General features: G+C 50.3%; 1 protein-coding gene across 1 annotated transcript; it reads right to left on the bottom strand.

The window, feature by feature from the left end:
- Nucleotides 1–1,946: 1,946 nt before the first annotated feature.
- On the bottom strand, nucleotides 1,947–13,553 carry LOC129015184 (polycystin-1-like protein 2). The gene is made up of 7 exons (XM_063654129.1): nucleotides 13,373–13,553; nucleotides 11,538–11,679; nucleotides 9,700–9,876; nucleotides 7,297–7,442; nucleotides 6,415–6,609; nucleotides 2,601–2,732; nucleotides 1,947–2,463 (listed from the first exon to the last, which is right to left on the bottom strand). The coding sequence occupies exons 1-7, from the start codon at nucleotides 13,433–13,435 to the stop codon at nucleotides 2,398–2,400; spliced, it is 921 nt and encodes a 306-aa protein (XP_063510199.1). The 5' UTR covers nucleotides 13,436–13,553; the 3' UTR covers nucleotides 1,947–2,397.
- Nucleotides 13,554–14,459: the final 906 nt, after the last annotated feature.

Consider the following 14,459-nt stretch of genomic DNA (forward strand, 5'->3'; position numbering starts at 1 on the left):
GTGCCCAGCACATAGTAGGTCTTCAGGAACATTCAATGACTAGGGGATGGATGGATGGATGGATAAATGAAGGGTAGATAGGCAGTTGGATAAATGGATGTATGGATGATAGGTGGATGGGTGGAAAATGGATGGATGGAGGATGAATGAATGAATGGGTGGATGGAGGATGAATGGGTGATGAATGGACGGATGGATGGTGGGTGGATGGATGGTAGATGGATGGATGGGTGGATGGTGGGTGGATGGATGAATGGTGGGTGGGTGGATGGATGGAGAATGAAGGATGGATAAGTGGGTGGATAGATGGATGGATGACAGGTGGATGGATGAATGGGTGGAAGATGGATGGATGACAGGTGGATGGATGAATGCGTGGAAGATAAATGGATGGAGGATGGATGAATGATGGGTGAATAGATGGGTGGATGGTAGATGAATGAATAGGTGGATGGTTGCGTGGGTGGGTGAGTGGATGGATTCAGTACATATTCAAATTTTGTAGTTTTATATGTATTTTTGAAATTATTTGTCTAATGTCTGGCTGTCTCAGTAGTCTGAAAGGACCGTAATGGCAGATGCCATGTCTACATGATTTGCTGCTGAATTCTCAATGAGTTGCACATTACCTGGCACATACTTGATATTCAGGAAGCATTTGTTAAATGAATGATGAAATTAATGCATGCATGAATGGATAGAAGGATAGAGTGGAGGATGTGTACAGGTCCATGTATATACAGTGTATATGCATGTAAACAGATGGAATGGATGTGTAAATGGGAAGTGTCATATCAAGAATAAGCCCCAGAATCAAGACCAGCCTTGCTGGCTTCAGGCTGGAAGATTTTAGGGGCACAACCTCCTACCACAGTGGGTGGGGCAAAGCCAGGACAGTTCTCTTCTCTTCTGTTTTTTTTTTTTGTTTTTGAGACAGATTCTTACTGTTGCCCAGGCTGGAGTGCAGTAGCGCAAGCATGGCTCGCTGTAACCTCGAACTCCTGGGCTCAAGTGTCCCTTATGCCTCAGCCTCCTGAGTAGCTGGGACTACAGGTATAAGCCAGTATTTAGGCTTTTTTTTTTTTTTTTTTTTTTTTTGTAAAGATGTGGTTTCCCTATGTTTCACAGACTGGGCTTGAACTCTAGGGATTAAGTGATCCTACTGCCTCAGGCTCCCGAAGTGCTGGGATTACAGGCGTGAGCCACTGTGCTGGCCCACTTTCCCTGTTTTTAGGGCTTCTTTTTATTGTTATTTTTTTCAAAGGGTTTGCTCTGTCTGCCATGCTGGAGTGTAGTGGCACAATCATGGCTCACTGCAGCCTCGAGCTTCTGGGCTCAATTGATCCTCCCACCTCAACCTCCCAAGTAGCTAGGACTACAGGTGTGTACCATGATGCCCAACCAATTTTGTTTTGCTTTGTTTTTGTTTGTTTGTTTTTTGAGATGGAGTCTCTCTCTATCACCCAGGCTGGAGTGCAGTGGCACGATCTCAGCTCACTGCAACCTCCACCTCCTGGGTTGGAGCAATTTTCCTGCCTCAGCCTCCAGAGTAGCTCGGACTACAGGCGCACACCACCACGCCCAGCTAATGTTTGTATTTTTAGTAGAAATGGGGTTTCACCATGTTGGCCAGGCTGGTCTCAAACTCCTGACCTCAGGCAGTCCACCTGCCTCGGCCTCCCAAAGTGCTGGGATTACAGGCGTGAGCCACCGTGCCTGGCCTTTGTTTTGTTTTTGAAGGGATGAGGTCTCACTATGTTGCCCAGGCTGGTCTCAAACTCCCGGCCTCAAGCGATCCTCCTGCCTCTGCCTCCCAAAATGCTGGGATTACAGGCGTCACCACCGCGCCTGGCCCATGGCTTCTTTTTTAACTCTTGGCTGTCAGAACCCTGGGAACACGGTGTTTTAATTTGAGTTCTCCAAGAAGCAAGATCCCAGAGCAAGGATTTGAGAGCAAGTCATTTATTTGGACATGATCCCAAGAAACACTTGTGGGGAGTAGGGGGTGTGAGACAGGGAAGGGTGGAAGCCAGTACAGGAGTGTGATCAAGCCCATTACCTGGGATTCACTCCTGCTTGGGATTATCCAGCAAGAGGGGTAAGGTAGCTGGGGTGTTTATACACCAGCTCCATTAGTCACTGAACACTGCATGAATTCACAGTCATATGGGCAGGTAGAGCAGGCTCTGAGGGTCAGAGAAGACCCCCAGAAGGATAAGGAAGGGCAGGAGCTGGCAGCCGGATGTCAGGCTGGCATGCACTGAAGTTGAGAACATGGGCAGTCAGTAGCAGTGTCTGGACTCACATTTGGCCACCCAAATATTAATGAGATTCAGTTACTCCCTCAACTTGCTCACCAGCAGATGCAGGAGTGAGAGTCTGGGCAAACAGGCCCTCTCACCCAGCATGAGATACACGGGCTGCAGGAGGGGCACCTTCCCATGAATCACCCATGCAGGACCCCTGGAAAGAAGATGGCAGAGGTCTTGGCAGCCCCAAAATAGCCCTGTGACCAAGGGACCCCTTCAACCTATGCTGATCACCCACCTGCCGTGAAGGAGCATGTCCCATGGTAGCCTCTGTAGATGGGAGCTACTCACCTGGGCCGAGGGTGTGAGTTCCTTACTCCGGCAGGTCACCTCTCTCAGCACCTCGGCCAGCTCCTGCACCCTCTGCACGTCCTCCAAGCCGGTGGTGATTGCAGTCAGTGATCTCAGCACTTGCTCTCTGACCTTGGCATGGGGGAGAAAGACAGGGAGAGGAAATGTAATTCCGTGGCTCCATGAAGTAGTGTCAGGGTCAGGAGTGACCAGGCTTATTAGGGGGTTCTTTTTCTTTTCTTTCTTTTTTTTTTTTTTTTTTTTTTTTGAGTCAGAGTCTCGCTTTGTCACTCAGGCTGGAGTACAGTGGCATGATCTCGACTCACTGCAACCTCCACCTCCTGGGTTCGGGCCTCAGCCTCCTGAGTAGCTGGGATTACGAGTGTGCACCACCATCACCAGCTAATTTTTTGTGTTTTTAGTAGAGACAGGGTTTTGCCATGTTGGCCAGGCTGGTCTTGAACTTCTGACCTCAAGTGATCCACCTGCCTCAGCCTCCCAAAGTGCAGGGATTACAGGCGTGAGCCACCACACCTGGCCTCACTGGTGGTTTCTAAAGCCCTGCAGACCTCTGTCTGCCTTGTATGATGTGTGATTAGGCAGATAACAGCCCCCTCAAGATGCCCACACTCACATCCCTGAAACCTGTGAATATGTTACTGAATGTGGCAAAAGGCACTTTGACTAAGTCATTTTGGAGAAGTAATTAAGTTAAAGATTCTGAGATGGAGAGATTATCCCAGATGAACAGGTGGGACCAACGTTATCAAACGATCCTTCTAAGAGGGAGGTAGGAACGTTAATCAGAACAGGAGATGGGTGATGGAGGCAGGGGTAGGGGGAAGAGAAAGAGAGGGAAAGAGGATGAGGTAAGGGTGGGGAGAGAGAGAGGGAGAGGAGAGGGCTTTGGAGATGCTGCGTGGTTGGCTTTGAAGATAGGAGTCAAGGAGTGCAGGCGGCCTCTAGAACCTGGAAAAGGCAAGGAATGGCTTCTCCCCTGGAGCCTCCAGGTTTGCAGCTCTGCCGACACCTTAATTTTGGCCCAGTGGACCCCATTTTAAACTTCTGGCCTCCAGAACTATAAAGTGAATAAATGTGTGTTGTGTTAAGCCATGATCTTTGTGGTCATTTGTAACAGCAGCCCTAGCAAACATGTATAGGATGTCTCCAGCTTTCTCCAAATCTTCAAATCGAATCTGTAGAATTTGGCACTATTTGAAAATAAATTTTGTCTCAGCATGGCACCTGTGACCAGAATGGCATGAAATTCAGAAACTGGATGACTGTTGGTCCGGCATGGATGGGAGGTCTCACCGGAGGCTTGGGGTCCCTGTGTGCCTTTGCAGCAGTGGGGACAAGGACCCCCTTACCCAGCCCTCCACTCCTGCCTTGGGCCAGGCCACGGGCTTCAGGGTCAAGTGCTTTCTACACTACAAAACACTAACGAGCGGCTGGTGGGGGGCTTTGGTAGGAGCAGAGAAAAACTAAGAACATCGTTTCAGCACTGCCCAGTAGAACTTTCATTTGTAACTTTATTTAATTTTAATAATGACTTAGATTTAAGCAGCAGCCACTTTTGATAGGGCAGAGACACCGTGGCCTGTTGCTCACACCTGGCTCAGCCTGACAGGCTTTCCTGAAGCTTCCAAGTATGAGCGCATCTGCCATCCACTCCAGGGGCAGCCAGGCCTCCATCCTGGCTCTGTCTTGGGTGGAGGAAAGAATAGGTCAGTGTGGCAGGAGACTCTTTGTGGAATGTTCCAGAAGGGAAACTCAGATAATGGGTAATCTAACGTCTGCTTCTGCAGGCCTTCACCCCATCCTTTGTCACCTACGCTGGGTGGAGATGTCACCAGCTCTGGACCCTCCAGCCAATGGACTCACCCAGCAGGAGCCCAGCAGGGGACGAGAGGGCAGGAGGAGAGAGAGCTGGGAGGGGTCATTCTCCCGATGCCCCCGGCCAGGTCACCGGGGGCTGGCCACCTCGTTCTTCAAAAGCCACAGCTCCTACCAGAGAGTCCCTCTGTGGGCAGCCGCCCCATGGATCCCGCTCATGGCAGGCCGGGCCCCTAGGGTCCTCCACGTTGTCTAGTTTGTTCCCTAAGCTCTGCACACACCTGTCTCAACAGAGCCCTTGTTAACATCTTCTCAGTTGCCCAGTGAGAGTTTGACATCTGTCTTGTGCCAGGCCCCGGGCATTTCATGGGGAGACCTTGGGTTAGGCTGTGTGGTCTGTGTGCTTTGGGACCACAGGATGTCCAGGGGAAGCTTACCACTGGTACTTCTCAGAGTGAATGTGACCAGGAATGAGAGCTGTGTGTGTGTATGTATGTGTGTGTATGTGTGAAAGCATAAATGTGTGTGGGTATGAGTATGCATGTGTATGAATGTGTGAGAGCATGTCAGTGTATGTGTGTGAGTTTGTGTGTGCATGTGTATGTGTGTATATGTGAGTGTGTGTGACTGTGAGCATCTGTCAGTGTCTGTACATGTGTGACTGTGAGCATGTGTCAATATGAGTGACTGTGTGAGCATGTATGTATGTGTGTATAAGTGTGTAAGCATGTGTGTAGGTGTGTGTGAGTGGGAGTGTGTGAATGTGTTTGTGAGTGTGTGTGTGCGAGCATGTGTGAGTGCACGTGTGTGTGAGTGTGTGTGTGAGCATGAGTGTGTGAAAGTGTGTGTATGTGAGTATGTGTGAGAGTTAATGTGTATGTATGTGGCAGAGGGGATGGGGTAAGAGGGCTGGAGGTGGATGGGGAACCTCTAGCCTGGGTGTGAACCCCGGCTTCACCACTTACCAGACACAGGGACCCAGGCAGGCACCTCTGATTCTCTTACCCTCTGTTTCCTCAGCTGTAACATAGATGGAGGCCTCACCATTTACCTTCCAGGGTTGTAGTGGGGATTACAGATCCATGAAGCCCTAATTCAGGGCCTGGCAGCTCATAGCAGGTGCTTAATACATGTTAGTTTCTTTCTGTAAGCGATCACAATGACGATCCTGCTTCCTGTATTAAGTACCTACCGGGCCTCCAGCACCACACTCAGTACTTTCCTGCAAACCTTTCAAGGAGCCAAGAGAAGTCTTTCTTCTTTTCTCTGTGCCCACAGAGGGGTGTGTGTGTGTGTGCATGCACACACACAAACACAAACTCATGTGGCACACGCTGGGAGTGGACACAATCATATGTTCTGCAATAGTTTATCATACTAGGTTGTAACACATGGAATGGCCATTTTCGTAGATTAAAACTGGTTGAATGTTGGCGATCTTATCTAGTTTTTCAGTTGCAGTGATCGTAATTCTTATTTAACTCTTACCACAATTGTATGAGGAGACTAGTATTCTTATTCCTCTTTTCTATATGGGGAAACTGAGGCTTAGAGAGGTTCTGTCGCTGGCCCGTGACAAGGCAAATGGTAAGTGATAAAGCCGGGACACCATCTGTGGTCCAACTCCAAACTGCTACCCATGTGACCGAGGACAGTTGCCTTTCTCCTCTGGGGCTCTGCCTTGTCATCTGAAACGTGAAGGGGAAGGGGTGATGGGTTCTAAACTCCCCCCATTCCAGAGGCCTGTGCCTCCATGAGGGCCAGCCGAGAAAGCAGGTTACCAAGGAAGAAGGCATCTTCTTCACTTTATGTCACTCACCCAAAAGACCAGAGAGGGAGGTGGTGTCAGCCGCTTGGGAGACACCATAGGCTTCTCCCCTGATCCTTGAACCTTGATCGACAGCCCAAATAGCCGCACACAGACCCTGAAGCCCCAGAGGAAGGGAATGAAAGGAGCCCCCCAGCTTCCCACGGGCACCTTCTGCCTGACATCCATGCTCAGCGACTGTCCTGAGCCCTGGCTTTCGTGCTCTTGGTTCAGCACGGAGGACACGGCCTTGGCCAGCTGGAGGAGCTGCTCGGGGCCACCCTCGCCTTGCAGAGCTGTGGGGATTTTCTCTGACACGGCAGCCTGGAATGCTACATCCTCAACACATGTGTCTCTGAGTGCCACCTGTTAGGAAATCAGAAATGTGCTCAGAACCTGCTAGGAAGAACCTGGCCTCTGAAGTCAGGGGTCTTCACGTGCGGTCAGAGAGGCTTGGACGCCTTTGGCCTGGCCTGTGGGCTCTCGGGCACTTCCTGAGGCTGGAGGGCACCCAGACCTGCTCGCACCAGGCAGCTGACAGCCACCCAAACCAAGCCTTGGTCGGCTCCAGCCTGGCGCAAGTCATTGCTCTACCACTGGCTGCCCTCCTCCTCTTGGTCTCAACCTCTTCTACCTCTACCTGGCCTCTGACGCTTGAAATCTTCTTGGGATCTTATCCAGGCCCTTCCTTGAGTCCTTGTTGGCTAATCTTGGTTCTGCTTCCTCTGAGCCCTCTGAAGGTGCTGGCCTTACTCATGCCAGAGTCATTCTCCAACCCTTTTCACCCACCAGCTCCCAGGACCCTCCCCCTATTCTGGCCACTAAATCATAACATCTACAAAGGTAGAGACCATGTCTGTTGTGTCCCTGGCTATACCCCCAGGACGTGGCCCAGGGTAGATGCTCTGTAAATATTTGTGGAAGGAATGGATGAATCAGTGACTCATCTGGCTATGCCCCTGGCTATCTTCCATCCGGCCATCCTTTTGGTGAGGTTCATATGCGTGGAGAATTTTTCTCAGTAAAGAAACAGTGGCCACTGCCACCACCCACCTTAGCCACGGCCTGGGTCTGCTGTGTGTCCCCTGCACGATTGGTGGCAGAAATAACTACCGTCAGCACAAAGTCATTGTTCTCCTTTCCAAGTGGCAGATACACTGATGGGAGGACAGGTTCAGGCCCACAGTGTAGGCAGGAACCTGGCAAAACCAGAAATTGACCGATGAGGGGGCATCGCTAAGCCCCAGGTAGACTGCAACCCACTCAGGTAGAGGCTGGTGACAGGGACACAAAAGCCACAGCTCTTGAAGGCATGGTAGGCTCTTGGGATTCCACACTTTCAAGTACGACACAATCACATATGCTGATTCACTGTCTTCTCTAAGCAACTGCAGGTTGCTGTAACTTTGGAATAATTTTACTAAAATCCATAAAAAATTGCAGGAAAAATATCCCATTTACATTTTTTTTTTAAAAAAAGTCAAGGTGGTAAACCAAATTATAAGAGGAAGAAAAAGAAGGAGGAGGGGGAGGAGGAGCAACAATGGGACAACTTAAAAATTAGCTCAGGGGCAAGGAGTTCAAGACCAGCCTGGGCAACTTAGGAAGACCTTGTTTCTACAAAAAAAAGTAAAAATTATGTCTCGAACTCCTGACCTCAGGTGATCCACCCAACTTGGCCTCCCAAAGTCCTGGGATTACCGGCATGAGCCACCATGCCTGGCCTGGGACTCATTTTTATGTAGCCACACTTTCCTGCCTCCGTCCTCACTTGGATGATGGGGGAGAGGTACTAAAGAGGAATAGCCTATTGGAATTAGAGCAGCTGTCCTGGCCTTTCCCTCTGGCGGGACGCAGTTTGAAATAACCTCCACTTACCTTGCTTGAACTTTTTCCTTTCAGACTCAGCCCCATTTACAGCCCTTTTAACAGCGGTGCATTTCCACATCTATTAGACAGGGCACTCGTGAAAACTACACTCCCTTGGGTATTACAATAGCTGATGTGCACTTTCCCTAATCAAGGTGTAGCGTTTATGCCGTTGTGATGTTTGATGCTGGATTTGGGGGACCATCCTGGCAACACTCCTGGTGCCTGACTTTGGAGGAAAATTACAATCTGATTAGAGCATTTTCAGAGCACAGAATGCCAAAGCCCTCCTGGGCGTGTGGCTTACATCTGTAATCCCAGCACTTTGGGAGGCCGAGGTGGGCAGATCACCGGAGGTCAGGAGTTTGAGACTAGCCTGGCTAACATAGTGAAACCCCATCTCTACTAAAAATACAAAAATTAGCCGGGTGTGGTGGCGGGCACCTGTAATCTCAGCTACTCGGGAAGCTGAGGCAAGAGAATCGCTTGAACCCGGGAGGCGGAGGTTGCAGTGGGCTGAGATCGTGCCACCACACTCCAGCCTTGGCAACAAGGCAAAAGTCTGTCTCAAAAAAACAAAACAAAAACAAAAACAAATACAAAAAAAAAAAAAAAAGAAGAAGAAGCCAAAGCCCGTGGGGTCAGAGAGGCTTGGACGCCTTTGGCCTGGCCTGGGGACTCTCGGGCACTTCCTGAGGCTGGAGGGCACCCAGACCTGCTCACACCAGGCAGGTGACAGCCACCCAAACCAAGCCTTGGTCGGCTCCAGCCTGGCACAAGTCATTGCTCTACCACTGGCTGCCCTCCTCCTCTTGGTCTCAACCTCTTCCACCTCCACCTGGGTGGAGATCAGGGCTCAGATGAGCCCTCCAAGGACCCATCACTCCCCAAATGGAAGAATAAATGCAATGTGAGTGGCTCCCTCATCTCTCCTGCTAATGCCCTGTGGCTGTCCTGGGGTGTGGGTGGTTAGGGTGACAGCAGGGAGATTGTGTAGGGTTTTCTGCATCGTGGATGGGGTCTTCCATGTTTGTCACCTGTACACCTTTGCAAAAATGTTCTTTCAGCTCAGCTCGTCCTGCAATATCACCCATTCCCTGGGGCCGCTTGCAAAGCAGCGTCAATGAAATTGTTGAAGATTCTGTTAACCAGACCCATCTCTGTCTTCCTGAATAGCTCCAGGCTTCTGGGAGTCCCAGCTACTACAAGTGAGTGTGTGTGTGTGTGTGTGTGTGTGTGTGTGGTGAGCAGGGGTTGAGGGGATGGTGTCTTGGTGGCGGCCCCACATGGTCATACTTTTGGGTATCCTTGTTCTTTTTACTCCATCAATGTCCCCCATGCCAGGGCAATGGATTTTGGCTTCCAGTTGTGGAAGAGCTATTGATGAGACCTTCTTCTCACGTCTCTGTGGAGTGATGGCTGAGTCAGTGTCTCGGGGCTAGGGGTTGAGGTTTAGGGGAGCCCTCATCCTGCCAACCTCTCTCACACACAGAACATATTTTTTGCAGCTCCCAGAGAGAAGAGGCCCCTGTTCTGCAAGAAGATGAGCCCAGGAGCTGAGAGAAGAGCAGAGTCCTCAGCCAGTACCTGATTCCAGACAGAAGCAGAACTCCAGGGGTCCCAGGGCTGTGGAGGCGTTGCAGAAGATGGCAAAGCTTGTCAGAACGGTGCCCTCCTCTGGGGCAATAGTGCAGGCAGGCACCTCAGGGGGAGGCAGAGTGCTGATCACATAGGTGTCCTCCCCATAGGCATGCCTGGTCAGTGCTGGGAGTGAAGACAGATCATGTTCAGGGGGCCACGTGGGGCCCACAAACTCCATGCTGCTGTTAGATCACCCCCTGAGCTTGTTAAACACAAAGATTCCTGGGCCCTACTTCAAACCCAGAACCTCAGATGTCTCTGGATCTGAGAAGAGCCCAGAAATGTACATATCTAACAATTAAACAATTAAACCCCCAAACAACTCTCCCTGATGCAAGGGATCCCAGGGCATCACTTTGAGAAACTGGGCAGAGATAGGGGAAGATAATCAGACAGACCTGAGCTTGAATTTTAGTTCTGCCATTTGTTAACCAAGTGACCTCGGACTTCACCTTTTCTTTTCCAATTTTGTTTTCCTAATTTTTTTTCTTTTTAGAGATAGGGTCTTGCTCTGTCACCTAGGCTAGAGTCCAGTGGTGCAATCACGGCTTACTGTAGCCTTGAACTCCTAGGCTTAAGTGATTCTACTGCCTTAGCCTCTCGAGTCAGCTAGAACCACAGGAGTGCACCATCATGGCTGGCTAATTTTCTAATTTTTGTAGAGACAGGGTCTTGTTCTGTTGCCAGGGCTAGTCTTAAACTCCTGGCCTCAAGGGATCCTCCCACCTCAGCCTCCCAAAGTGCTGGGATTACAGGCATGAGCCACTGCACCCAGGCTGAGAACTTGACCTTTTCGAGAGTCAGTTCGTCATCTGTAGGATGGGGCTGATGATAATAGCTTCCCCACAGAGATCTCATGAGGTGGGAGTATGCTGGGGAAATGCTCAAGATCACGGAGCCAGGAAAGACCAGAACCAGGATCCGGAAACAGGCTGAGCCCACCCCGAAGCCCACACTCTTCCCAGGCCCCGAGATCACTGTAAAGAGCCACGAGTGGACCTGCAGTCACATCCCACATCACCTGGAGTAGCCACCTAGGTTTTCAGAGAGCGCATGCCTGGAAGAGCTGGGCATAAAGAGAATTTTAACCCATAAAAACTCATTCTTTGGCCTATACCCAATTCGGAAAGTTTGGGGTGGACCCAAGAGTGTGCATGTTTAACTAATTCCTAGTTTATCCTGATGTGCATGGTCTGTGGGCCACTTCGGGAAATATGGAAGCAAAGCAATCCTTCCTAAAAAGAATCATCACCTCCATTGTTTGTGTGTTTGAGAATCTATGTTTCTCACACAGGGCTTGTTTTAAACGAGAAGCCCTGAACAATCCTGGCAGGACATACAGGTTGCACGACCCCAGAATGACCTGCTTGTAACACTGGGGTTATCTCATTCATCCTGCAAAATAACCATTCTGAGGCAGGCATTTCCATTATCCCAGTTTACATGTGAGGAAACAGAGGCATAGAGAGGCGAAATCCTCTGCCTAGAGTCTCCCACGTAGAAAGTGGCAGTGGTGTGATTTACACCAGAGCCTGCGCTGTGGCCTCTGCACTAAGCTGATGCCCTGGCTGGGCATGGTGACTCACACCTGCCATCCCAGCACTTTAGGAGGCTGAGACAGGAAGATCGTTTGGCTCCAGGAGTTCAGGACCAGACTGGGCAACATAGTGAGATCCCATCTCTCTATTTCAATATTTAAAAGAAAAATAAACTGACGCCCAATATCTGAGTGTTTCTGGGTTTATCTGGGTTCCCTGAGAGGAGATAAAAAGGAGGCTTTGCACCTGTGGCTCTGATTCGGATGACCTCTCCCCAGGACTGCAGAAAGGAGCTGTTCAGCAGCAACATGGAGGTGTTGCTCTGGAGGAGAGTTAAGGACCTTGGCCAAAATCCTCTGAGTCTGCAGGCATCCGGGAGGGAGTCGGCCTGAAAGAGAGGATGGCCCAGGGGTCCTGACGCTACAGCCAGGCCACTAGACTACAGCAGGACAGTGGCTTCTGGGTGCTAGACAGACTTTCAGATTTATTACTGATGAACAGAGGACAGGCAGCCCCAGCTCCCCAAGAAGGTCACCCGGAACATACACTTTCCAGCCTCAGTGCGGTATTTGTCTTAGGTTGGGCTCCCTAGAAGCAGAGCCTGAGATGGGGATTTGTGTGCAGGTTATTTATTTATTTATTCATTTATTTATTTATTTTTGAGCCAGGCACAGTGGCTCACACCTCTAATCCTAGCACTTTGGGAGGCCAAGGTGGGCGGTCACCTGAGCTCAGGAGTTCGAGACCAGCCTGGCCAACATGGTAAAACTCTGTCTCTACTAAAACTACAAAAATCAGGCTGGGCATGGTGGCTCACGCCTGTAATCACAGCACTTTGGGAGGCCAAGGCGGGTGCATCATGAGGTCAGGAGATCAAGACCATCCTGGCTAACACGGTGAAACCCCGTCTCTACTAAAAATACAAAAAATTAGCTGGGCGAGGTGGCGGACGCCTGTAGTCCGAGCTACTTGGGAGGCTGAGACAGCAGAATGGCGTGAACCCGGGGGGCGGAACCAGGAGTGAGCCGAGATCGTGCCACTGCACTCCAGCCTGGGCAACAGCGAGACTCTGTCTCAAAAAAACAAAAACAAAACAAAACAAAAAATCAGCTGGGCATGGTGTTACGCGCCTGCAATCCTGGCTACTTCGGAGGCTGAGGCAGGAGAATCGCTTGAATCCAGGAGGCAGGTTGCAGTGAGCTGAGATCGTGTCACTGTACTCCAGCCTGGGTGACAGAGTGAGGGTCTGTCTCAAAAAAGAAAAAAAAAGAATTAAAAAGAAAATATTTTTGAGACGGAGTCTCACTCTGCTGCCCAAGCTAGAGTGCAGTGGATGATCTCTGTGCACTGCAACCTCTGCCTCCCAGGTTCAAGTGATTCTCCTGCCTCAGCCTCCCAAGTAGATAGAATTATAGGCACGCATCACCATACCCCGCTAATGTTTTTGTATTTTTAGTAGAGATGGGGTTTCACCATGTTGGCCAGGCTGGTCTCAAACCCCTGACCTCAGGTGATCTTCCTGCCTCGGCCTCCCAAAGTGTTGGGATTACGGGCATGAGCCACCATATCCAGCCTTGTGTGCAGGTTATTTATGGAAGGAGGATCCACAGGGAAAAGCAGTGGAGAGAGAGAAACAGCAGAGAACAAAACGAGGCAAAAAACAGTTACTGGAGGCATCCAGCCTCAGCCTGGTCGCATGGACAGCCCTGAAGTGTAAGTTGCACAACTGAAATCACCCTACCTGGGGACAGAGAAGCTGGGCAATTAGACCCTCCATCCATCAGTTGTTGGCCAATGGCCAGTCCACGAAAGCTGGAGTTAGGATTGTCCGCCTGGCAAGCGGGACTTTGCTGAGATGCCAAGAGCACCTGCTGCAAAGTTTCTCCAGAGCTTATGCTGTCTTGTGCCCATTTGCCCTGCTGTTGATTCCCTGATTTTCTCCCCAGCCCAATACCCCAAGTCCCACACCACAGGCTCTGAATAGAGTTGACCCAACCCTAGCCCAGCACTGGGCATGAGACACAGGTGTGCTGAAAGCGCAAGGGAGATTTCCATTCTTGAGTGATTGTCACTGTTCTCACCTGCTCTGTTGGGGTGTTGTCCAAATACCAGCTGAACATAGCCACTGGGGAGCCCTCCCCCATGGTGACCCTGAGCAGAATGTCTTCGCTGGCATTAACTGGCCTGCAGTTCCTCTCACAGCTGAAAGGCAGACAGAGGACAGAGTGAGGAAGCTCCCCCAGGCATTGCTATCATCTGGATGTTTGTCTCCTGAAACCTCATGTTGAAATATGATCCCCAATGTTGGAGGTGGGGCTTCATGGGAGGTGTTTGGGTCATGGGGTTGGATTCCTCATGAATGGATGAATGCCTCCCTCGGGAGTGAGTTCTTGCTCTACTAGTCACCCCCGGATCTGGTTGTTAAAAAGATGGCCGGGCATGGTGGCTCACATCTGTAATCCCAGCACTTTGAGAGGCCCAGGCGGGTGGATCATCTGAGGTCAGAAGTTTGAGACCAGCCTGGCCAACATGGTGAAAGCCTGTCTCTACTAAAAATACAAAAATTAGCTAGGCGTGGTGGCGGGTGCCTGTAGTCCCAGCTACTCGGGAGTCTGAGGCAGGAGAATCGCTTGAACCAGGGAGATGGAGGTTGCAGTGAGCCAAGATCACACCACTGCACTCCAACCTGGGTGACAAAGTGATACTCCATCTCCAAAAAAAAAAAAAAAAAAAAAGAACCTGGTACCTCCCTCCCTTCCCTGCACACACCAGTCCCCTTCATCTTCCACTGTAAGTGGAAGCAGCCTGAGGCCCTCAGCAGATACAAATGTCTAGTCTTGGATTTTCCAACCATAAGAATCATGAGCCAAATAAATCTTTTTTCTTCTTTCTTTTCTTTCTCTTTTTTTTTTTTTTTTTTTTTGAGACAGAGTCTGGCTCTGTCGCCGAGGCTGGAGTGCAGTGGTGCGATCTTGGCTCACTGCAACCTCTGCCTCCCAGATTCAAGCAATTCTCCTGCCTCAGCCTCCTGAATAGCTGAGATTACAGACATGCACCACCATACCCAACTAATTTGTATTTTCAGTAGAGACAGCGTTTTGCTATGTTGGCCTGGCTGGTCTCGAACTCTTGGCCTCAAGTGATCCACCCACCTCAACCTCCCAAAGT

Source organism: Pongo pygmaeus, chromosome 18 (assembly GCF_028885625.2).
Source record: "Pongo pygmaeus isolate AG05252 chromosome 18, NHGRI_mPonPyg2-v2.0_pri, whole genome shotgun sequence".
Classification (NCBI taxonomy): Eukaryota; Metazoa; Chordata; class Mammalia; order Primates; family Hominidae; genus Pongo; species Pongo pygmaeus.

Excerpts from the sequence above, each read along its gene's own strand:
- LOC129015184 (XM_063654129.1), bottom strand. The coding sequence starts at position 13,435 with ATGGGGGAGGGCTCCCCAGTGGCTATGTTCAGCTGGTATTTGGACAAC. Across the intron at positions 11,680-13,372 it reads ACAACACCCCAACAGAGCAG|GCCGACTCCCTCCCGGATGC; the intron begins GTGAGAACAGTG and ends CCTCTCTTTCAG. Across the intron at positions 6,610-7,296 it reads AGACCCAGGCCGTGGCTAAG|GTGGCACTCAGAGACACATG; the intron begins GTGGGTGGTGGC and ends ATTTCCTAACAG.